Raw genomic sequence first — 26,881 nt, 5'->3', positions numbered from 1 at the left:
CCCAGCTGCTCGGCTCGTTAGCCTACAGGGTACTGGCTGACAGGGTGGAATCCTGACATCACCTTAATAAACACCCCTGTTGGTTGAGGATGTTGAAGGGAAAGGGCCTCAGTTAGAAAGGAGAAGCAGGGAGACATGTAAAGCATCTGTGCTTACAGAGAAAGAAGTTCTACTTGAACTCTTTAAAGTCAAATTAAATCCATAGGACCTTTTGGGATACACCCAAAGCTATAAAAAGTGACTATCCGCATGGGTGAGAGTTGACGTAACATGTGGCAGGCATTGAGGCAAGCATTGAGCTGTGAATGCGCTGGATGTTAGTAGACTGTGAGCTCAAGATCCTGGTCTGTACATCTTGTAAAAAGAGGAGGGTGACTGTATGGGTTGCTTCTTTTTAAATATTTAGCAGCTATATTTTTATTTATTTCTTTATGAAGCTGCGGTTGCTTCAAATGTTGCCACTCTGAACAGGTTAAAGGTTTCTCTCTCTTTCTCCCTCCTCTTCTCACACTTTGCTTATATCTCCTTCTTTTTACTGTTTTCTCCTCTTGCTTTTCTCTTCTCTCCTCCTCTATCTTTTTGACTTCCTCTATTACCTGTTCTTTCCTGTATTTATCTTTGGTCTCCTTCCCCATTTCTTTCTCGAATTTCTCTATGTTTCTCTCTCTCTTATTCCTCCTCTCTTTCGTTCCCTACTTTTCTCTCTCACCGTTTATATAGATTGTGCATGATTAAAGTAATTAATGCCCTGGCAATGTTTGCTGTATGCTTAATCACAAGTTATATTATGACCCCGCTACCTAACAATGCATCACCTAACAGAGTGTCACCTAACAATCTTCGATTACTTTGCACTGTTGTAGGGCACATTTACTAAGTGACTCTCAAGAGAACTATCTAGCATGAAAAAATTGTACGTTATATTTAGTAGGTAAACATCATTACATAAGCATTACATACACTTGGATTTGTGCAAGAAAATGTAATGTTTTTTTTGTTACTTTTTCCTGTTGTTGATAAATATTGAATTAATGATGAGTTGCCTTTTGCTATTAGAATTGCTAATACGCTGGTTTTAAAATGTGACTGCTAAAGCCAGTTCCCTCCTCATAAAACACTGTGTTACGATAATGTACATGAGCACAACAACTCTATGAATCAAGTGTAGCAATGGAGGTTGGCAATTTAGCATTATTAAATGTCATGTACATGATTAGCCTACAGATAATTGGCATCATTAGATTGTGTTTAGTGGCACTGCCTAGACACTTACTTTTATTACAAAGTACATCCTGTTCATTGGTGATGGATCCTGTTGTTACACATTCGATTAGGCATCACAAATGCCATAGATAAAACCTGAACTGTTTTATGGGTTACTTGAGTATTTTATTGATGTTTCTAAAAGGCTGATACAATATATATATATTTAATGCTACAAGTGTCTAGTTGATGTTGACTACTTTTTTGGTATGTTTCAATAAATCAACAAAACTTGTATTTCTTATTTTGAATGTATTTGGTAGAGGTGTCATACTCTAAAAAGGCCCAAACAAAATTCTTTATACAAGAGTGGTACTCATATATCCATAACTTTCAAGAAACTTGCAGACTTTCCATCACACTTCTTGGTATGCTATATAACTCCTGAAAGAGAAATCACTCACTTAACTGTATAGTGCATAGTGATCTTCGGCTCATGTGCAGCTGCAAGGCAAGATTTGACCCGGAGATTGCCAGGTGAGCGCTGCTCCTTCCGGGTTCTCTGGGTCAAGACCCAGATCCTCCGGGTCGCGGGAGTGAGTCTTGACACGCCCCACTCCCCGCCCATTTTTCCTTTAAATGGGCATGTTTCCCGCTGCCGTCAGTGGGAACGGCGTCAGCAGAAACTCCCATTAGCATCAACAGGACCGCCCACCAACATCAGTGGGACCGCCCGTCGATGTCACCGGGACCGCCCGCTGCCCGTGTCCTTCAAGGGAAGCCCAGAAGTTCCCAAGTATGCTTCTTCCTCTTCAATGTATGTCCTAACTGCGTACTGAGTACCACAGTGGTTTACTTTTTCTTTTAGTCTTACTAATAAACTTTTAAACATTTAAAAGTGTCCAGTTCTTTTATCTCCAGGACAAAATTATTGGGACACCATTACACCACAAGGTGACATTGGATTTTAAATAAATTAATATGAAGTCGGTCCACCCTTCTAAGAAAGGTTTCCAAAAAATGTGTTTGTTGTTTGTTTGTGGATCCAGTGCAGCATTTGTGAGGTCAGGCTGATGTTGGATGAGGAGGCCTGGCTCGCATCCTTCTTTCAGTTCATCCCAAAGGTGTTCGATGGGGTTAAGGTCGAGGCTGTGTGCAGGCCAGTCAAGTTCCTAAACACCAAACTCATCCAACCATGTTTTTATGGACCTAGGGTTAGTTGTGCGCGGTAGAGGATGGAAGTGTGCGTGGTATTAGAGTAAGGTTACTTGTTAGTATGTGTGTGTTTTAGTGTAGTTTGGAAATACGGTACCCAGACTCCGCTAACCCTAGGCTTATCCCTGAATTTATCAACAGGAAAACTGAACACAAAACCAATCTAGCATATTGCAGGGTAAGAACACAAATGGTGAGGTTAAATGACATAATTACACCAAAGAAACACAATCTATGGAAAAGATATACACTTCCACAAGTGATGATGACCATATAAGTTGCAGTCCACAAGAGCTAATCTCCCATTTGTTATGGTAAAAAACATTTTTTTAAAGATGCTGAATGGAGAACTCGTAAATGCAGTACAAAAAGGTTCAAGGGATTTTTCTGGTGATTTCATGCACAAATGCCAGTTAAACATACACAAAAAACATGTGTCCCAAAATTAACCAGAGCAGCCCTAAGCTCAACTGTTCCTGGGCTGCCCCCCCTTTCTAGCACTAAACTCTAATCAGAAGTATACCACCCAAGCTTCCTAATTTCATCAGGACAGTCCTGATTACCCAAGACTATTCAGACTTTCCGGTACTATCTGTTTGTATCCAGTAGCTGCCCCACTGTCTCACTTTAATGGACAGTGAGAATAATGGCCCCATTTGGGAGATCCTCTGACCTCCCCCATCAGCCCAATTGTAAAATCAATGGTGGGCTTCTATGTAGCTACATCATGACGCTCTGTAGTGAGCACCATGAGGTCACACTTCTGGTAAGGTGTGCGGGTACTACTAACCCTTACCCACCTTAAATGTTGGGGGTGTCTTAAATGGTTAAGCACAGTTCGAACCATGTAGGATTAGCAAAGTTGATGGTATGATTCTGGCTTGAATGCGATTAAACTGTTACATGAATAAGAAGGGACCAGAAACATAATGAACTGGTGTATTCCTCAGCACATTTACCCCCCTGACAAACAAGGAATTAATTCGTATAATTGTTTGAGTACATTGTAATGATGCTGCCTATCCTCCACCCGTTAAGAGAATGACAATCTTATTTCTCAAAACATATTTACAGATATCTCAAGGCAAACTTGGTTTTGTTAGACATCACCTAACACAAATCCCGGTGACTTGATTTTATTATTACTTGACAGATGCAGTGTAGCTCCCAATACTTTGCAGTTTGTTACATATTACCATCTTCTTAATGCATGCCCACATGTTTATTTATGCAGAAATGCTCTAGGAAATGAAAACATATGCTGCATATATTACTACATATTGTTTATAATATTTTTAAATTGTCACACAGTATGCAGATCTAACACCATTTTTGTTTAAAGAAATGAAATCATATTTCTCAGCAGAGAAACATTCTAACAGAAGAAATAATGTATGCATTGTGAACATATTTACAATAAGTTAATTTAAAGTTATACCCATCCACAATAAAATAAGCAGATTGTTTACATGAAATCCAGGGATATTTTTTTCAGGGCACTTATATATGAAAATATTTTTTTTTCAAAATTTGGTATCCCATATGTAAGAAATGAAGGGTGCCTTTAAAATGTGATATTACATTTAATACATAAATGTATGCTTTTGGGAGGGTTTGAATTTGTGTAAGATAAGCAATCTGGTTTTACAATGTATATTTGCATAGTTCAGAATCAAATGTTCCAACAGAGACGGGATACTCTCTGGGGATCAGACAGCTGTAGCAGAAGTTGCTGTGTTTTAACGTAGATGTGTGTATTTTCACATCAACTATCAATCTCCTCCAGAACTGGGTCATACAGGAAATCCATGGAAAGAGGGGTTAGGTGAACCACTTTCTGGGAGGTACAAGGAACTCTAGGATAACTAGTTAGGGGCTGCAATACTCAGTCTAACGAAGAGGAGGGCAGTGAACAGAAGTGTTCTGGATCAGGAGACTCAACACGAAGCTGCGCATGATGGTGTCCGGGAGAATGCTTTGAGCTGAGAGGCTTCCCAATGATGAAGGAGAAATTGAAAGAACTACATTATTATTTTAATGCTTAAGTATCCCTTGCATCCCTTTGTTTAGTATTATTTGTATATGTTATATGTTTTATAACCTGTAGCAGTGACCTAATTCAATTTCAATATACATTTTTCTATACACTTGTATTTGTGCTTTGTTCAACACACATTGTTCATCATTTCTTACACATATATATTCACTTATAAGGACAGTGTCTTGTCCAAAGAAGAGTAAATATTAAAGTACTCTGAGTACTTTAAAATGAATTATTCAAAAATAGCAAAAAAAATAAATAAAAGTATAGGTGTCATCCACCCATGACGCTTTCAATCAGTGCCTGGAAAGTGCTCCTGTTGTGAAAATATATCTTTATACAGCATAAGTTTTAAACCGTCCAATATTAATTCCTTAGGTGTAGGAATGGTTTTTATGTATTCATGTCACAAGCCGCTTATACATTAGTAGTCCACACAGACTAATACCTAATGATATATTTATATTGTTTGTGCCTATTGAGTTGATGCTTTATTGAGCTAATTGAGCTAATTGAGTGAGCTATAACTTCTTCACTGTAGAAGGTAGTTTAGATGCCAACAGTGAGCAATTTAAATCCTACCCTAATGTACATTACTACAGTATTACATATTGTAATACTGCCAACCATCGCATGGTATTTACCATTTCAGTCTACAGTCTGCTCGTTACTGCAGGAAAAACAGCAGACTAGATGGTCTGAATGGTTCTTATCCGTCGTCAAATTCTATGTGTCTAGAATTGTGAAATGTAAACAGTGACTGGACTGTACCGTATATACAGCACTGTGGCTTGTGACCATTCTTAATGTTTCATTTTTCAAGAACCAGAGCAGAGGTCTGAAAAGTACATTAATACAGCACTGGAATAGGGTAGAGAAGCCGCTAAAACACATTAACTTACACACCCACTCTGTTACATATATGCAAACAAAACATGAACGTATATATGTCCGTGGGGGGCTGTATTAGAGATTTGGCTGGTAGTCTTAAACTACTCAGGATACAGTATGCAGGATCAGTATGAATAGAATAAATTGTAAAATAGTCAAAATATAGAAGAGGAGAGTCTAAAAAATATAAAAAGTATCCTGTGTATAAACACATGTACATATACTTAAGAAATAAAAATAAATGTGACATAATACTAGGGGACATTGCCAGGAAGTTGACAAAAAGCGTTGGATACATAGTAAATGACACTGCTATTAAACATACTATGACAATGTCAGGTACTATGTAGCTAAAACCTTACATGATTCACTCTGTAGTTATTCACAATTGTGTCATACCTGCTCAATAAAGATCACTGTATATTTTTTTACCATGTTCAAAAGCTTACATAAAACGGAATGCATGTCGTATTTTATCCTCTCTTTTTATCTACAAACTTTAATGAACATCCTGTATGTTTATCTTGAATGTGCGAACATTACGTACAAGCAAAGGGATTTGGGGAGAAATTATACCAAACCAGCATATATCAATTCATTATCGCTGTGCATGATTTGTTTTGCATTTTTTTTCCACAGTTGTGTGATTTATGATAATGACGACTCATTATTCTTATTTTAATACAATGAGATTCTACTGAACTGGTTGTTCCAGTAAGTTATTCCAATTACTCTACTTTACAGAACATAAACCCAGGCATCAGAATTAAGTGTCTACGTACCATGGATAATACTTACTTTTACTTACATCCCTTTTTTTTCTAGATGTTTTTAAACATTATATATATAATTCATTCCTGATTATTATCTCTAAAGTATTATATTAAAATATATATCACAATGAATTGAGGTCATATTTTATAAGGTCAGTGTCATTTTTTAGCACCTTTTGGCAGATTCCATACCCACTCCAGAGAGGATTATGTTGAGTTGAGCAGACATACCTATACTGTAAAAAAAAGATTGCATTGTAGTAGTGGTAAGTGAAAAAAATGAGCAGGGCACAAGGGTAAAACATGGGATAAAAAACTGGTTGGGGTAATAGTAGGAGTATCCTTAAATTCCTGGAAAATTGGCTGTATGAAGTAGTGTGTTGGTCTACTCTGTTGTCCTCCCATGGCACCTCGAAAAAAAGGTAGGTCTATAGCATGTTAGCGAGCTTAGCATGTGGCATGAACTACCACGATGGAGGGGGGGGGGTTAGTAGAAACAGAAAAGTGTTCCTGTTGCACAGGGCACCAGAAAGCCAAATTATCTTCTTTGATTATTATTCAGTTTGGTTTCCCATGGAAAATGTCTCTGAGGTCATAAAGCAGACTGATACACCCTATGATGATAAAAGGACAAAAGTATTGGCACACCTGACCATTACACCAGCAGGGACTGATGACATTGAATTCTATACATAGACAATGTATAGTTGCTCCCTCCCTTTACAGCTTCCACGCTTCTGGAAAGGCTTCCCACAAGATTTTGGAGTGTTTCTGTGGGTATTTTTGCCTATTCATTTAGTAGAGCAGGAAGCCCACTGGCAGGGCACATGGCAGGAAGCCCTCTGGCAGGGCACACGGCAGGAAGCCCTCTGGCAGGGCACACGGCAGGAAGCCCTCTGTGTAGCTGAACTGGCGGGGGCCCGCTCTGTGTAGCTGGGCTCAGAAAATCCAGATACGGTATGCGGGAGAGTGGTCAATATCAAGCCAGGCCAGTAGCCGAAGGACACAATCATAAAGCCAAAACGGTATGCAGGAGAGTGGTCACAATCAAGCCGGGTCAGAAGCCGAAGATCAGAAGCAGGATGCTAGGAACGATTCAGGAACTGGTACAGAGCCACAGCAATAAGCTGCTAACTCTGCAATGCAAAGTCCAAGACTAAGGTGCTGAGCAGCTACTTACAGTAAGGGTAACTCCGAGGTAAGCAGATGCAGCTAGTCAGGTGAGATGATTCCTGACTCCTCATACAGGAGAGTGCCCTCTAGAGGTTGCCAGGAAACATGACAAGGGTATGATATCATGAAGTACAGGGTGGCAGGGTAGAACTCTGACATCCACTAAACTTTACAGTTGGCACAATGCAGTCAGGCAGATAACGTTTTCTTGGCATCTGCGAAACCCAGACTCACCCATAAGACTACAACCAGGGATTCGTCACTCCACAGAACATGTTTCCACTGCTCCAGAATCAAGTGGCAGTGTGCTTTACACCACTTGATCCCACGTTTGCATGCATCTGCTCAGCCATGGAAATCTATTCCATGAACCTCTCAGCGCACAGTTTTTGTCCCAATATTAATGCCACTGGAAGATGGGAACTCTTCAGCTGTGGAATCAGCAGAGCATTGGTGACTTTTACGCAGCATGCGCCTTAGCTCTCAGTTACCATGCTCTGTGACTTTATGACTTCTGCTTCATGGCTCAGTTGCTGCTGTTCTTAAACGCTTCCACTTTCCAATAATACCACTTACAACTGACCGTGGAATATCTAGCAGAGATGAAATTTAATGAACTGACTTATTGCAAAGGTGGCATCCTATCACAGAACGACCCATTTAAGTTTGTTTGTAAGCTAAGTGCTTGATTTTATACACATGTGGCAATGGGTCTGATTGAAACAGCTGAATAAAATAATTAAGGTGTGTCCTAATACTTTTGTCTATATAGTGTATCTAACAGTGCTTTTTTCTAAGCATCACAAGCCAAGCATTCCTAAACTCAATTTACAGACGAAAGTGTCTTATTTGTATAAGCAGATATTCTAAAAGGATGAACGGTTCTACAAAAATGAAAAACATAATAAAAAAGCAAATTCCTATATAGATTAGAAGCTGTGATAAACAGTTTCTATATTGCCTTTGCTAAATAGTGTTTCTGCAAACATTACTGTTAGGTGCATAAATGTTATCAAAAATCATAGACTTTGAATGAAAGCTTATCTCATAATGTCTAGGCAGTTAGTTTTGATGGCACATTTACAGGGAATGCCTTACAGCACTGATGCTGGCTTAAAAACAAGACAGGTTGTTCTAATCAAAACTGACACGGTCCCGTATTTGTCATATAACACGTTAAGTAAATCAGAGCAGTACAATATCATATAAAAGAAACATCCTAATTAATTACATGCTTGTATACCCGCAGCATTTTGTATTGGTTCCACTTAAATCCACAATTTTGTACACTGTATTTTACTGTACAACTCAATGAGGGTGCTTCAGTTTCAATGTGCATATACAGTGTCAATACTGGCCAAGTTTTAGACTTGATAATCTTCTTAGATCACGCCCAAAGGTGAGCTTTTCTGAAAGGTTCCAAGGTTCATGGATGGTTTTGTGTTCACTTGGGATGAAGTTAAGTCCTAAACAATTCAGCTTGTATAGCTGATGGATATGTTGATGTCTGCCATATTGGTTGAACTGTTTAAGAAGCTGACCCCATGTAGAGTAGTGGAAGAGCCATTTATACTATATGCATGTTTTAAGTGGACTTGGTAAAGCATGTAAGGTTTTAGCGTCACAAAGCAAAATTATTTAACACAATTATTTTATTTATATACATGATTGTTTTTTTTTGTGTCATACTTCCATAGGTTTCTCACCTAGAAGAAGCTAATTAAGTCACTAATTGAAACTAAAACATTAATAAGCATCCTCATATTATTGAAAACTCTAATCCACAACTGGAAATTCTCCCAGCATGGCAGACAAGCTTTCAAGTAGCATCTATCTTCTGATACAAACACTATCTTCAAATACATAACACCTATAACTTGTACGTTCAAAGTTGCTGGGCTGCTTTTGGGCATAACAGTGACCAACTGAGAAGTAACTCTCTTGCCATGGTATATATGCTGAGTATGTAGCCCAGCCAGATAAATGGGTTTTTATGGCAATCTTTTAGTATAAAAGCAATTTTTAACTTTATGTTAAAATGTTTCACCACACAATAGGAAAAAAGAAAATAACCCTCTCTAGCTACCTACTAATAGATTCAAATTGGACATTTGGCCGCTATGCAATTAAATGTATATACATTCTGCTGCCTGCTTTGTGGAGAGTTTATTCTCAGGAAAACACCAACAATCTGTATTCATACACAAGTCTATAATTTGAAAAGGGCAACAATGATATAAAAACTATTGGCTTCTGTTAAAAGTATGTGCTTCATTTAGGAACAGAATTGAGTTGCTCTGGATGACTTGTAGTATAAGTGAAAATAATTGTTCTTTTTAAGTGTCCAGAAATTAACATTTAAGTCTAATTTAAATGTTACTGCGCTCTGTGAACATATTAGTCATCTCTATTTGTGCTAGAGCCAAATATATTTCATCTCATTTTTTGTGCAAGATACATTCAGCCTCTAGTCAAGTGGCAGGTAAGCTGTAGCAATACAACTACAGTATATGTAGGCAATAATTTCCATCAAAACAATCGGAAGCCCTGTTTACATTATTTTACATTTTATCCAGGTATGTTTTATTAAGTATGTTAAGGGAAAATAGTTTAGAAAAGGTTTTGGATGGGAGTTAAAAGCAGATGCTATCCAAATAAGCTCAGCTATGTTTATATATACCAGCTAAGAGCCATTGGGCTTTAAACTACACTCTTGACTATGTAAAAATGATATTAGTATCCCTTTGGGCTACTTAGGCCAATCCAAATTCTGACCTCTGTCACAGAATAGAAGTCTCAGGATCCAGTGTCTGCTGCTCTCTGCCTCTGTTGTTTTTTTCTATGATCCATACTTGGCAAGAGGAGTAGGGTCACTGCCCCTTGGCTGTGCTAATTTGATTAGATCCTTTTGGAGTCTTTTGTGGAGGCTCTAAATGCTAATGTGTGTTGTAGAAGAACCAACCAGACTTCGTCTAAGGCCTTTGTGTTTTAATTGTCTTTTTGTCTAGGTATTTCCACTGGGCCAAAGGTTGCCAGCAATGGTCAGATTACTTTCCACACTGGTGCTTGGTATAACTTTTACCCTCACAAAATTAGCAACCTTTTCGGTATTTTAACAGCTTAAGATCTCTGACATCCTTATGGGGCACTGCTGAGATTATAGATACTAATCAGGTTCCTCAGGAACAAATGCTTTCTTAAGCAACAAATAAGAATTTTGGGATGCACAGGCATGCCACCTTACAACCTGTTAACTGCTGAGTAACACTCTTGGGATATAACATAGATGCTTCATCCTTAAAATTAATATTTGGTTGTGAAGGCTCACAATTGTCAAGACCCTTTTAGCAGTCAGTTTCCTTCAACCAGTGCCTCATATAAGCGCCCTACTAGAAGTGGGTCAGTTGTCTGTACAGTCACAGTGTCTGTCCGCCTGTTACTTAATTTCCTTTATTTTCTCATAGAGCTACAATGCTCTCATCCTTAATCTCATCTTTCTGTCCAATAATTTAGTCTCCCATCAGACAACACTTATGCATGCAGGCTGACCAAGGCAAAGATTACATTACACTGAGCTACAACAGTCATGTTTAAATAAAACTATGATTTATCTGTAACTATAACATGCTTTACTATAGTTTCATATGCATCACATACATCCAGTACAAAGCATAGGAAGTAATCCCATATAGTCAGTGCATATGGTAGGATACGGTGTATTCGAAGTATAAATACAGCCTTAAGGCTTTATGCAATTCATTTTTTTTTTCATTTTCCTTTTTTATATAAACACATCATACAAATAATTTAATTTAGGCATGGTTTGCCACATAGAGCACTTTTCCTAATATTTTCTCTGGTTTGTAGGATTTTGGTTCTATTATAGCCTTTGTCGCAGCCATGCAGACAATCACAAAATAATTTCCAAATGCAACTAAGATGAATTTCTACTATTTATATACAAAAAAATACAAATATACAAAGAAAAAGAAAGCGTTTTTTTTTTTAAACAGCTTCCTTGACTTCTGCTAATAAATCATTTACCCACAGAAACATAATATTTAATGATAATGACATTAGACGTATTATTTATCAAATAAATGTAATGTTAAAACATATTGCATATTTATATCTATATTATTTTTTCATTTTCTATGTTCGCTCATGAGATTTTACATTTAATTATCCTGGAAAATATTAAGGATGTGATTAACATACTGGAGCAGTTGCCTGCACATTTGCAAAAGGATTTGTGTGCTCTGCAGACAAACACCGTATTTCTGTTGACCTCACATAACATGATCAGATAAATGAGCATCTGGGTGCCACTATCTTCAGCTCAGCGATGCTGACAACTGTTAACTACTATTCGCTCTGGGCAACACAGTGTAAAGGCAAGTGAAAATGTTAACAGTTTATTGCATGTTCTCAAGGTCTTAAAGGGAAACTAGCATCTTCTCCCCGATGAGTATTTTGAACCTTAAAGAGCAGTTGTTTGCTTTATGTTTCTTCCATCCCGCTAGAGCATAATGGTGCTTATATGTTGCACAGTGTTGCTATGTCTCCAGGCTAACGTGTCCTGTTTATATTCTGGTGCATCACAGCGTTACTATATAAATATATCTGTCCTATGCCTCGAGGTTTTATTTTGGGAGGCCTGCGCACTCCCTGGTATGTGAAGGCGGTTGGAGAGGGCTAGTAGACGTATGGCCCCTCTCTCTTCTCTTTCTCTTTTCTTTTTCACCCTTTTCTTTCTGCCCTTTCTTTTTCCTTTTGCCTTTGAAGCCTAAGGTAATGTGTTACTGTGTTATAAGTATAAACTTTCAGTGAGAACCTTCTAGCAAGTGTACTGTCTGTCTTGTATGACAAATGTATTTTGTCTGCATGCATGTAGACCTTGTTACAATGTACCCAGGACCCATGTACATCTTGATCTGTTATTTGGTTTCCAACGTGAGCTCTGTATCATTATTGCCAATATGTGATGATCTCAATAAAATGTAAGTGAAATAGATATATCTGTTGAGAGCATCAAAAGGATACTTGGTAGCTATAACCATATATTATATTTTTCATTACTGTATCCTCTTAGAAAATGTCAGTGGGTTTCGCATGCTAATTTTAATTCCATGGATTTCCCACAACTTGGCTTTGGTTGACTCTTAATTAGCAAAGCCCTTCCAATATATTTTATATCTATGTGTTATAGCCAAACACATTTCTAGAGAAAATTTTAAAAAAAATGTTTGTAGCTTTGCAATGGCATTAAAAAATGGGATATTTTGTGAGTGGTGAATATAATTCAAGTAATTTTGATTATTTCTCAAATGAGAATAATGACAACAAAAAAGCAGCCCAGGATAGCAGGGCTCCACACATTATATGGACAAAAGTATTGGGACACCTGACTACTACACCAACAAGGACATTGATGACATCACATTCTAAATACATAAACATTAATATGAAGTGCCCCTCCCTTTGCCGCTAGAACAGCTTCAACTTTCTAGTGGAAGGATTTCAACTTCAAACTTCTTGTGGAAGGCTTTCCATAAGATTGTGGAGTGTTTCTGTGGGAATTTTTGCCCATTCATCCAGCAGAGTGTGTGGGAGGTCAGGCACTAATGTTGGAGAAGAAGGCCTGGCCTCAACCCCATCGAACACCTTTGGGATGAACTGGAATGGAGATTGCGAGCCAGTCCTTCTCGGCCAACATCGGTGCCTGACCTCACAAACGCCTCATTCTATATCCTCTGACTAGAAGTCAGCACTCTGACTCATGTGCCTATTTGTTTAGGTTCTGAACCGGGCACGGTTTTGTTTTCTTACCTAAATAAACACATAGTTAATATGACATTAAAATTCAGATTATTCCATATTTAAGTGCTCGGTTTACATGTTTGACTATTTGTTATTAATCATTATTTTTTCTACTTGTAACTGTCTATGCGGATGATTATATTGATTATTAGACGTGTGCATTTGAATTTGTATGAACTTCATTTGTTACAAAATTTTTTAATTTTGTACGTTTGTATGAATCACCAATAACGAGGAGGGCCCACAGCGAAAAAACTAATGAAATTAAAATTTCAGTAATATTTGTTCATTACAACCTGTTCTAGCACTCTTAGATTGTTACGGCCTACCTCTGGATTCTGCATTCTGCATCCTGCAAGGTACAAATTGTGTCATAAGGATGTGAGCGTGGGTATGATTCAAGCAGTTACACTGAGGTGATCAATTTTTTTTTATATTGGGGAAATGTAATCCTGCACCAAGGGGTCTGTCAGCCAGTGCCTACCCTGTGTCCTGCCTCTACTGCATCTCCATCTCCTTACTATACTCTTTAAATATTTTTTCTAATATGGGGAAAATGTAGTGCCCAGTTTAGCATCCAGCCCCACTACTGCTGCCTTATCACCTTTCTTACTCTGAGGGATCAATTCATTAATATAGCCCAATTTTGTGTATCCATTGGTGCAGTGGTGCTGTTGCCGGAGGTTGCTGTGTTGTAGAGTTATTTTAATTTGTACATGTCTCCCAATTTCCAGTCTGACTAAGTGCTAAGTGGCCTGTATAAAAGTATATTAATACAAACAGAGGAAAACCATTTATTAACCTTCAAAGAAAACCTAGCAAAAATACAATATTAATAAAATGGAAGGCTCATTTAGCACAGTCAAATGGTAAATGTATAGAAACATATATAAGGTAACAGAGCATTTCACATAAAATGTATATATCATTATATAATAACAAGGTTATTACATGAACTACTCATGGCTAGTCGCATTCTATGCAAATGTGTATAATGCTTTTACAGAAAATGTTTAGTTAAAACATAAGAACAACAGTGCAGTATCTGTAATTGCTTTTTTTATCTGCCGAGAACATCGTATTTTTATATTTCTAAACAATTGTACCAAATCGATCCATCACTTTCATTGTCTAGAACTTTAAGTTTCAACAATCTACATTTAATTTTTCTAGAAGGGAATACTGATTACCATTACAATTCAGGAATCGTCAATCCTTATACATCAAGTCTCCAAGGTGACTAGGCATTTCTTCCTGGGACCTAGAGTTTCACATTATACAGAAAAGGTTTTTCATTTCCATGCACCACTGGAAAATGGTTGCTTATAAAGGAAGTTTACCACATGTATGTTTTTTTAACATTACAATTCTATTTTGTGTACTTACTTATTGTTTTAATTGTTACAATTGTGGTTATAATAGATTCAATGTCTAAATGGCATTAAGCAATTATATCAGTAAATATTGTCACATAACAATCTGACCCATACTCACATCTTTAAAAGACAAAACTGTCTCCTCCATATTTTTATTGACTACTAGATCCAATATAGGTTTGTCAAGCTTTGTTTCAATAGGTTGTTTTATGGTGCTAATTTTAAATCACACCTGGGGTCACAAGATTATTTTAACAACATTGAAATATCTATGTCTTAGAAACTTTGGATTCTCTCACTTTGAAGCCTTTAAAATTCAGTGTTTTCTGCAACTGATTGTCCTAAACCAGGAAGAGCCATCAGACCGTCCTCTATCATTTTGAAATGACAATTCCAACAAGAGCCACATAGGGGGCTCACTCCATTTCTACTAGAGTGTTTATGTAACCCAATGGTTATAGTTCTACAAGAGCTAGTGTATTACATGCTAGATGCTCATAGTTTTAAATGCAGTACATACATTTCTCAACAAAGCAATTCTTAACTACCACATAATCTGCATCTAAACCACTGTTTCTAAATAATATGCACTTATAATATCCAATAATGTCTCTGGTAAACCTGTACTCTATACGCCTGCTTACTAATACCCTGTATGTTTTTGCCATCCTTGAAAGGGTACTATAATATAGTATGATGTCATATATTACCACTGAAAGATCAGGCTGCTATCAGAACCAGGAAAGAAATACATGCCTTTGGGAACATACATTGGATACAGTCGCAGGCAAAGCTGTTTTATCCAACAGTGAAACTTTTTATAACATCTACATAGACTTACCATCTAGTTCTTCGACTGAGATGTTGGCAAGCTGTTCGCTATCACTGCCTGTGGAGAGTGATCGGTTTAAGTAGTTATTCCCCTTATACAACAAACCAGCAGTCACATGGTGGAATGGCATTTTCTTCCTAGAATAAAAATTAGATCACCAATTAAACTTTTAAAACACGTGCATGTATGGCTATAGCATTAGCATGAACCAGTAGTAACAATAATGTGTAATAGTTATAATCATACCTGGGCACTTTCCGGGTTTGACCCAGAGATTGCCGGGTAAGCACTGCTTCTTCGGTTCTCTGGGTCAAGACCCGAATCCTCCGGTTCGCGAGAGCTGGGTCTTGACACCCCGCCTATTTTTCCTCAGCAGGAACTCCCACCAACATCAGCGGGAATGCCATCGACATCAGCAGGACCACCCACCGACGTCAGCATGACCGCCTACAGACGCCAGTGGGATAACCCGCTGACATCAGTTTGCAGTCCTGGTCGCGTCCCACAAGGGAAGGCTCCGGGTAGCCGGAGCCCAGAAGTTCCCAGGTATGGTTATAATAACAGTAATGGACTTGTTTTTTTTAACTCTTGCTGGGGGCATTAATACAAATAGTGGTGGCTGGAGGCGATCATACAAGGGTGTGGGGGTACCACATTAATCAATACTAAAAGGGTGCTGGCTGAGGCATCAATACACAAGGGGCAAAAACACTAAGGGGGGTATAAACGACAATGCAATATGGAAAATCCATCCTGATGTAGATGTATGTGTCGTAGATAGTGCCCTGGTGTTTGTGTGTTTTTGGTTATTAGTGTAGCAGTGTAGCTGTCCTGGTGTGTATGTATGGGTGTTGGTGTGGCAGCGCCTGTCCTGGTGTATGTGTCTGGGTATCAGAGCCTGTCCCGGTGTGTGCCTGGGTGTCAGTGTGGCAGAGCCTGTCCTAGTGTGTGTTTGGGTGTCGGTGTGGCAGAGCCTGTCCTGGATATGTGTGTTTGGGTGTCAGTGCGGCAGAGCCTGTCCTGTGTGTCTTTGGGTGTCAGTGTGGCAGAGCCTGTCCTGGTGTGTGTGTGTGTTTGGGTGTCGGTATAGCAGAGTCTGTCCTAGTGGGTGTTTGGGTGTTGGTGTGGCAGAGCCTGTCCTGGTGTGTGTGTCTGGGTGTCGGTGTGGCATAGCCTGTCCTAGTGTGTGTGTTCGGGTGTCAGTGTGGCAGAGTCAGTCCTGTGTGTGTTTGGGTGTCAGTGTGGCAGAGCCTGTCCTGGTCTGTGTGTTTGGGTGTCAGTGTGGCAGAGCCTGTCCAGGTGTGTGCGTCTGGATGTTGGTGTGGCAGAGCCTGACCTGGTGTGTGTCTTGGTGTCGGTGTGGCAGAGCCTGTCCTGGTGTGTGTGTTTGGGTGTTGGTGTGACAGAGCCTGTCCAGGTGTGTGTGTTTGGGTGCGACAGAGCCTGTCCAGGTGTGTGTCTGGGTATCAGTGTGGCAGAGCCTGTCCTGGTCTGTGTGTTTGGGTGTCGGTGTGGCAGAGCCTGTCCTGCTTTGTGTGTCCGGATGTTGGTGTGGCAGAGCCTGACCTGGTGTGTGTGTGTTTGGATGTCATTGTGGCAGAGCCTGTCCTGGTGTGTGTGTTTGGATGTCGATGTGGCAGAGCCTGTCCTAGTGTGTGTGTTTGGGTGTCGGTGTGGCAGAGCCTGTCCTGGTCTGTGTGTTTGGATGTCAGTGTGGCAGAGCCTGTCCAGGTGTGTGCGTCTGGATGTTGGTGTGGCAGAGCCTGACCTGGTGTGTGTCTTGGTGTCGGTGTGGCAGAGCCTGTCCTGGTGTGTGTGTTTGGGTGTTGGTGTGACAGAGCCTGTCCAGGTGTGTGTGTTTGGGTGTGACAGAGCCTGTCCAGGTGTGTGTCTGGGTATCAGTGTGCCAGAGCCTGTCCTGGTCTGTGTGTTTGGGTGTCGGTGTGGCAGAGCCTGTCCTGCTTTGTGTGTCCGGATGTTGGTGTGGCAGAGCCTGACCTGGTGTGTGTGTGTTTGGATGTCATTGTGGCAGAGCCTGTCCTGTGTGTGTGTTTGGGTGTCGATGTGGCAGAGGCTGTCCTAGTGTGTGTGTGTTTGGGTGTCGGTGTGGCAGAGCCTGTCCTGGTCTGTGTGTGTGTGTCTGGGTGTTGGTGTGGCAGAGCCTGTTCTAGTGTGTGTGTTCAGGTGTCAGTGTGGCAGAGCCAGTCCTGTGTGTTTGGGTGTCAGTGTGGCAGAGCCTGTCCTGGTCTGTGTGTTTGGGTGTCAGTGGGGCAGAGCCTGTCCTGGTGTGTGCGTCTGGATGTTGATGTGGCAGAGCCTGACCTAGTGTGTGTGTTTGGGTGTCAGTGTGGCAGAGCCTGTCCTGGTGTGTATGTTTTGGTGTCGGTGTGGCAGAGCCTGTCTTGGTGTGTGTGTCTTGGTGTCGGTGTGGCAGAGCCTGTCCTGGTGTGTGTGTGTGTCTGGGTGTCTGTATGACATAGCCTGTCCTGTGTTTGTTTGGGTGTTGATGTGGCAGAGACTGCCCTGGTGTGTGTGTCTGGATGTGGGTGTGGCAGAGCCTGTCCAGGTGTGTGTGCGTGTCTGGGTGTCGGTGTGGCAGAGCCTGTCCTCGTGTGTGTGTTTGGTCATCTGTTTCCTGGCACTTAACTTACAGTACACCCTCCTGAATTAGTAGTGACTTCAGGGGACAAAACTTTCAAGGCCCTGACATGATTTAGTGGAAAAGTTAAGGTATTTTGTTATTTAGTCTATAATATTTATTTCAAGGATTACTCGCACTAAATTGGGGCTTCAGGCTTCCCATGTTGAATGATCAAGTATTATGTTAGTCCACTAACAAAAGTATCATTCCATAGCACATTACTTTTGGCTATATATATATATATATATATGTGTGTGTGTGTGTGTGTGTGTGTTTTTTTTCAGTGGTATCATTTAATGGTGGAAATTATTAATGCCCCCCCCAGTTTTGACTGTGGTATCTTATGTGCCCCCCTATATATTGTTTCTAGAGTCTCCACTGCTGCCCTGTCTTTTAGCTTTGTACACTGCAAGCTGCTATATAATAAATAAATAAACTTACATGCAGTATATAAGAACACATACACTATCAGAATACTTTTACTAATTGTTTACAAGCAATTATATACACTTATGTTTTACCATGCAAAATTATTTGTACAGCGACTGTACGCATTTCTAAATATGAGCCCCTTCCTAAAAAAAAGAATACTGTATTGGCTCTAATATAGGCCGCACTTTTTTCCTCCACTTTAAGTCTTTAAAGTGGGGGTGCGGCCTACTTTAAAAAAGCATCAAACTTTTAGGATGCGGCCTATATATGGGGGCGGCCTATATCCGAGCCAATACGGTATATGTATGAGAGGTGTCAGTGTCACAAAGCAATTACTTTGGGGGGGGGGGACTTTGTAAAGTTTAATGGAGCTTTATTGTTAACTGAATGCTGATTGTCACACCAGGAACATTATGAGCTGTTCTTTCCAAGAGAGGTATAATAAACTATAGCAATTTAAATGGACTATAACCACCACTTCCTACCTCCTCAAAGAGCCTAATCTGCAACAATTATCACCAACTTTATCACCTGACAACCAAATTGCAGAGTGTTTGGCCAATTTAGTATTGTCTTTGCAACTGGAAATGCTACAAGGATCTGCAAGATTCCATCAACTATAACTTAATGTTTAGAGCGACAGGCGGGATTGTAATGCCGTGCAAAACAACCTATTCAAAGGATAAAGTGAATTCTACTCTATAGAACAATGTTATTTTTCCTACATTTCAGACAGTACAGATCATTTTTTTGTACGCGGAAAAATACACAGTATGATTCTAAAATCTGTCCTTAGGACAGACTATAATATTGACTTACTTTCCATTCAGTGTTGAAAACACCTGGACTTTCACTGGGCATTTTAACCAGGATAAAGTTTAAAAAGTAGTTACAGTTCTTATTTTTATAGAAGGGTAATCATAGACTATATGCAGCATATACAACACATAATTACCCCCATTTGTAAAATACACTTGCAGTTACTTAACACAATTTAGTGATTTCAATAATCTAAAGGGTCAGGCATTAAACTACCACATTGGGGACAATCTATTACTAAAACGTAATGGAACAACTTGTGCAACTTCCTATTTCTTGTATAATATTTATTTTACATACATTTTTCTGCCAAATTTCAATAGTGATTAGTAAAAATTAATTAAAACTATTGTTTGAAAGTACAATTTGTTTTGTATGGAATGACAACAGATTTACCAACCAATCATTAAACAAGTTAGCATACTGACAATACCACCATTTAATCTAACAATTAAGGGTTACTATGAACATATGTTTATTATAAGATCGTAAATCGACATGTGGCTTAGTTATGAGTTTAGCATTTGTCATCTGAATGTAAATGCCACCAATTTTCATTTGCCATTACTCAGGTTGATTAGTTAGGAGGCAGATTGTAGCCCTACAAATCATATAATAAAGATGTGCTAAAGATGTACCTGGACGCAATAGATCAATATAACAATAAATGCAAAAGCACGGTGAGAAACATCCTTAATTTACTCTAAGACGCAAGAAATACAAATGTGATGCTGGACAGAGATATTTATATTAATGTGTTTTGAGACATCATTATTGTTTATTGTGATGATAAATATGTAAATATCTGAAAACTGCACATGCTAACTTAACAAAAGAAATAACGTTACCACTAGTTTACTGATACAACAGCCATCACACCTTATTAATGAACACAGATGCCTCAATGGTTTATCACATGTGCTTAAACAATAAGTACTATAGGTAAGGGAAACGAAGGTTACATCCCAGGTACAAACACTTCCGATTAAATAAACCTTGAAATTCAAGTTATTGAATCAGAAGGGTAATAATACTGTTTGAAGTGCATCAATATACCCTACAGAAATAATTGCAGAATGGTAAAAATGTAATGTTTACCGAAGTCACTGACATTCAACAATTCAGAGTTAATTAAACATCATGTTTGCTATAGAAGGGTACCAGCTATAGAGTAGTGGCAATACTAAAACATGCAGACTGTATCAAGTTTTTAAATGTAATTGTTCACTGGTGTTTTACATTGCACCTCTGCATTGAAGACATATTAGGCAAGGTAGAAACTAGACAGGCTTGGATTTTACTCATTTTCAGTTACTTGGCACCCAAATAAATGGTGCTATGGGGAACAAACCAGTCAGAAAGCAGTCAGAAATAAAAATGTGCTTTTTCAATGGAACATTCATGTAATATACAGAGTTATTGGATGGTCTAACCAGATTTACAGGTTCTATCAGGGCCAATGCCGAAGGGGGCTAGGTCTGGGGTCGCAGCCAGGAGGCAATGGGCCTCTGCAGTCATTGGTTTCTGAGCCTCTGCAGGTTTCTGAGCCTCTGCAGTCATTGGTTCTATATAGGTCAGACCATCATGGCCCCTTATAGAACACACAGCACACACAACAAATGCTTGAGTTCCACAACGTAACGTATTGTATGACGGAGATAGGAATCAATATGGGGACAGGGCTGGTGCAAGGATTTTTGCCACCCTAGGCAAAACACAATTTTGTTGCCCCCTGGCTCCACCCCCACAATCCCCTCCCCTTCTGCCACACCCACTCCTCCCCATAGTGACCGCGAGCCGCAGCCGCTTCTAATGCGCGGCTGCCGGCGCCCCCTCCAAGTAGGCAATACAGTCATCTGATTCAAATGTAGATTTGTTTCCTTGTGATGTTATTTCTTACATGAAACCTATGCAACACCACCGTGAATTATTTATAAAGGGAAATAACTTGCAATCCATCAGACTGAAATACTAGAGTGTGTGAAAAGGTAGCGAGCATAAAAATATAACACAGAAAAGGTAGTCTTTTAATGTGCCTTTTTATGGGTGTAATTATTGTAATGATTTGCGGAGCTGGGCCTGAACAGGTGTTTAATTGGGTCTGCCAAGTAATCAGCAGTTACTTTGCGTTTATGCATTTCTGTTACTCGTGATGGTAGAACATACAGTAACTGATTGCTTAATTTGTGCTAATAAACACCTGCCTAAGTTTTTTTTTATTACAAAAAAACAACAAACAGCAAAACTAGTACAAGAGAGAGAATGCATTTCATATGCAAACGTATCATTCTTGCTGTGTTTTAAGCTAAACCTGGTCATGACTGATAAAAGTTCTTCTACCTTTGGTAAACATAATACACTGTAACTCGAGATGTTTTCTACAAATTGGTACAGTATAATATGCTTTCATCACATTTTGATACATTATTTTCACATTTTATTTCAATTGTTTAATTATTATTATTATTATTATTACCATTAAATAAGGGAGCTTTCACCTGTGAAATTTGAATCAATATGACGTATCAAAAGATTCTCTCGTACCATTTTCTGGAATAAATCTAAACTGATCTAGACTGATTTATGATTAATAAAAGTAAAAAGGAATATATATATATATATATATATGTATATGTATGCAGGATATACGTATCATCAATCTATGCAGTTTTCAGGGTTCAAAAGAAAGTTATATCAAAATGAAAACATGTAATAAAAATAGAAAGCCATAAAAATAAAGGGACACTCAGGACCAATGTAAAACACTGGATGCAGGTACCAATTCAAAGATATTCCATACAGGAACAATGACACACACAAACACACACATTTTTATATGCTGTTCCCAGGTAGTTATATATAAAGAGGATTAATGTTGTTTTGTTCTGTTTTTACCTACTGGCAGCTTCTTAAACCTACAGATTCAGAAAATGAACCTGGCTGTGCCAGGAGTGCCAGGTCAATGAGTAGGATTGCACAGGGATGTCTTTATCATATAGGTAAACCAGTCCCTAATGCTCTGAGCTGGTTGAGTGAGGGTGCCAAGCTATGTCCTTCCCTATGTTGGCAAGTAAGTAGGAAAGAGGTGCCAGAGACATGGAAGCCAGGAGAGCTATAGGGCCAGCCTGAGTGCATGGACAAAAGATTTGTAAGCACACTTACATCGTACATAGTCTTCTAATGGATTACCACTACAGCTAAACTGTCCAGGGAGTCAACATGGACGAGGGGTTTAGGCTCTCTAAATAATGTTTTTTATCCTACATATCATAATGATAGTATTATAATAGTTATATTTAAACAAGCTGAAGTAATAAAAATGATCTGTAAATAATTTTACAGATGGGCTGTGGCCATTTAAGGTTTGATTTCACGTCACCCTAAAACAGCATAAATCACTTTGTTTTTATTGCAAAGTCATATAGTCTGTGGTTGGTTGTAGGAAGAAGTAAGATCAATGTAGTGTAGTGCAGGTCTTGCTTACACTCTATGGATGAATGGGCAAGAATTCCTACAGAAACTCTCCAAAATCTTGTGCAAAGCCTCCCCAGAAAAGTGGAAGCTGTTATAGCTGCAGAAGGGGCATCAACTACATATCAATGTCTATGTATTTAGAATGCAATGTCATTAAAGTCCCCATTGGTGTGAGGGTCAGGTGTCCCAATACTTTTGTTCATATGGTATATATCAGATTGGGACTGACCTATCTCCCTCTATGATACTGCTCCCAAACCATTGGAACATGTATGGAAGGGTGATGAGACACTCGCCACTCTGGACCCTAATAGCTAATGCATGCTTTGCCATCCATATTACTCCACCTCCACAAATAGTCATTATAGGAACATTTATAAACCGCCAACCCTAGTGGGCTTTTGACGCAAGTATGAATTGTCCTTATGATTTTTTTCATCACAACCTTAATGTTTAGGGAACAATGGATGTCATTATCTTAACATTAAACGGAACAAAATGCAATTTACATTAACATTACCATTACTTAAACAAATGAAACAAATCATAACTGAAAGAAAAGCAAAATGAAACAAATGTGCTATGTGTCAATGCCTTTTGTATATACATAATGGGGCAGAAATCCATCCAGTTACCCATTAGACTTCCATCCAGTAACCACCCGCAGCTCTGAGTGCCACACTGCACAGTCAATAAAATAATGTAATGAAACAATTCCCTCAATTTACATGCCATTACTGACTTTAACATACACTTTTGCACTTAAAGGCATAATAGCAATTTCTAATATGAAACAGATGTGATAGACTGAATGTAAAAGTCAGTATAAGAGTGGTAAATTAAAAACATTGACTAGGCCAATATTTGTTTATACTTTTTCATTATGGTTGTATTTAGAGATTGTTGGGTGTGTTTTTATTGCACACTGATAATAGAATAATATCATTATGTGTCTATATATACATAGTCATGTCATAAAAGCACATTATTGTATAGCTACATACTAGGCCTTTGGTCAAGTGAGGCCACTTGTTTCCAAGTAGTGATTAGGCAGAATAAGTGCTCTCAAAATTGCTGCTGGAATACGGTTCCCAACATTGAGTACATTCGGTTAAAAGAAGACATGGGTTGTAGAAGGAATATCATGTGTACACACCATGTGTTGTATGGTATTGATTCCACCAGAGTGAAGCATTACCATAAATCATTAAAACCATTAAATAATCTATATAATAATTGGCGATCTAAACTCAAATTTGAAAAAAGTTGAACATAGCCCAGCCAGAGCTCATAACAGCCAGAGCTAACCTTACATTAAACATTAAAACTTATTGAGCTATGAAAACAAATTAACCTGTTGCCTTTCATGCTCTTTTTTCAAACAACCAAGCATTTGAAATTCAGATTATTTATAGACTTCCGTGGTGCTAACTCTCTCAGTCACTATGCAGTTAGTATCCGTAGGTGTTATGGTATCCTAATTTTATAGCAAGACAGGAGGCTTCATATTTGCATAACTTCTTTACTACAAAACCTCCAGCAGCAAAGAAACAGTTAACATGTAATAAAAAGTGACCAATAGGAAAACAGGAAAAAGTTCATAAATATCACTCCAAAACAATCCCACTTCCTCTTCTTTGCTGCTGGCCTCCAGGTGAGCACTCTCCATGCTAGACGTGCTACTCTGTACGGCTAGTTTTGACAAATACATACATTATATATTATTTATCTGGTGTTCATTTATTTCATTTGTATAATTTTTTTCAATATATGTGTGTTTTTTTCGCTATTTCTATATTTATAGGTTTATTCCCTTGGTTGTTTTACCCATCTCCTCTTTTTTGTCTATCATTAATGTTTATGTTCTATTTTTAACTTATTTTTCTTATCATTTGGGTTTTTTCTACCTTATTTTCGGTTTATTTACTGTGTTTCTAACTGTCATCCTGCACCTTTTCCATTTTATTTGGTCTCTTTCTGTTCCTTGCGTGTCAGTTGTTCTCTAACTGCCATGTTTTTTCTGTGACGCAGTTTTTGTCTCCCTTCGCGCCTTTTTTCGGCGCGTTGTTTGAGCGCGCGCTGGGTTTCTTTTCCTTCGCGCGGCTCGTGTTTTGTTCCGGCGGCGAGGTATATTTATACCTCTGCCGTCGGTTTGTTTCTTGCGTTCGAGCGCGGGGTTTTGTTTTCGTTGCACAACGATAAAACCCCGCTCTCTCCGTTCTTCGTTTTATCGCACACTTACCTTTTTAAGCTGTACTTTTATTCCTGGTACCCGCGTTGCAGCCTCTGACAGGCTGTTCCGTGCGGTGGGAGGTTGACCACCTCCTGTTGTGAGGGTATTCCCCTCTGTATGTGTTCGGCACCGCGTTGCCGTTGTTTCTGGACCACACACAGGCTTACATTTTATTAAAATTAAAGTGACAAGCACATTTGTTTCAAAATAAAAAAAAAAAAAAAAAAAAAAAAGAAGAAAACAAAGTTGAAATTAAAAAACAATCATATATTTATTATTTGTATATGACATCTATGTGCATATACAGGGACTTTACTGAGTTTGTTGAGGTTTTATGTCCCAGTTATACATTTATATGGCTGTCATCCCTGGCTAGGGTTAGCCTTTATGCCTGATGTGATTTTATGTCTATCATAGACTGTTTATAGGGGCTGTTGCTCCATCTGATTGCAGTACTTTGGTCACTGCTCTATATTTGGGTTTTTACCCTAAAAAGATATCACACTATTTATAAAAAAAAAAAAAAAAAATTTACCAAGCCCCTTGACTGAATTTCTTTGGGCTTAGCGGATGACCCCCGCTTTTATGTGCTTGTGTCCAACATATGTCCTTTTGTTTTTTTCTCTTCAGATAATTGGTCGCTATGTCTGAATCAGAGCTTCCTCAAATGCCCGCTGCTCTCAAAGCTTGGCTTAAGGCCGCCTTAATGGATTCCTTGCCATCTGCATTGGCCTCTATTGATGCCTACTGGCGGATCTCCTCATGCTGAGGTTTCGGAATCTGATGACTCCCATTTACCTGTTGAAGAGATAGATCGTCCACGCAAACTTCTTTGGACCGAAGGTGAAGTCTCCCTCAAGGGCAAGGCTCCCCTTAAGCGTCAAAAAGGTCCACGATCGGATCCCTCCGGTCCATCTGCGACCACTCTGGATCCTTCTGTGTTGGAAGACGACTATGATGTGGTGGATGAATGTTTACCTGTAGTCTCCAGATCAACTTCACCTCCGATTCTATCACAGTCTAAAGATGTGACGACTGACCTGCAGCCTTCTACCTCGGCTGCCGCGCTGACGACTGAGATTCTGGATGCGGCCGGACTTCCCATGTTCGATCCTCGGGTTTTACGTCACCCAAGATCTTCAGAATGGGCTCCTTCTGCGCATGTGGCCGAATTCATACGATTCTGGCTGCGGCGCCCACTGGAGAAAGAAGCACGTCAAAAACTTCGTGCTGAATGCCCGAGACCTACGATCCCCGACAAGGTGGCTCAGACGCCCGAATTCGACAGTACATTTGTGTCCTTCATGACGCGTAGTGGTCGTGATCCACGCAAAGGCATTGAACAAGGCCTTCGGACGGCACAAGACAAGTTGCTGGATGTTTCGGGCCCTCTGACCCAGGTGCTGTCTATCGCTGACGACGCCTTGAATGATGGCTCTCAATTGGATCCCTATTTAGTTAGAGAATGGGCCCAACGTGCAGTTTGCCTTCTGGGGAATGCCAACGCTGCTATTTCAGCCGAGCGCAGGAAGGCGGCATTGTTTAAGCCGGACACTAAGTTATCTGAGCTGGCGCCCAAGGAACTGGGCCCTGAGGCCAAGGGCCTTCTTTTCGGTGATAAGTTTTTAAAAGAACTTAACCAACACGTTCATATATTTACCTCGCTGAATAAGGCGCAGACGTCTCTACGCAGGGTTTTCAGAAGCGAGAACCGTTTTTTGTCCAGAGCTGGTCGACAGAGGGGCCGGGTCACCAGCAGAGCTGCCTATCAAGGCAACAGGCCCAGATTCCAATATGATGCGACACGTCGCTTTCAATACCGGAACCCACTCACCAGAGGTTCTACTAGAGGAAGAAGCACATCTTCATCCTTCAGAGGGAGATTTCCATCAGGTAAGGACCTCTATTTTTCTTCCGCATATTCCTGTGGCGGGGAGACTCGTACATTTCATCCACTG

The 26,881-nt window shown here is 39.4% G+C and overlaps 1 protein-coding gene across 1 annotated transcript in view; it reads right to left on the bottom strand.

Moving 5' to 3' along the window:
* Positions 1-26,881, bottom strand: part of CALN1 (calneuron 1) — a 149,822-nt gene that overhangs the window by 101,360 nt on the left and 21,581 nt on the right. Inside the window, exon 2 of the mRNA XM_053454915.1 lies at positions 15,334-15,461. Within this exon, the coding sequence (XP_053310890.1) occupies positions 15,334-15,454 (121 nt within the window). The 5' untranslated portion in view covers positions 15,455-15,461. The remainder of the gene's footprint in view (positions 1-15,333; positions 15,462-26,881) is intronic.

This window comes from Spea bombifrons, chromosome 2, assembly GCF_027358695.1.
Source record: "Spea bombifrons isolate aSpeBom1 chromosome 2, aSpeBom1.2.pri, whole genome shotgun sequence".
NCBI classification, from domain to species: domain Eukaryota; kingdom Metazoa; phylum Chordata; class Amphibia; order Anura; family Pelobatidae; genus Spea; species Spea bombifrons.
Note: the sequence above shows the minus strand (reverse complement) of the source record. Positions and strands in the feature narration are given on the sequence as shown.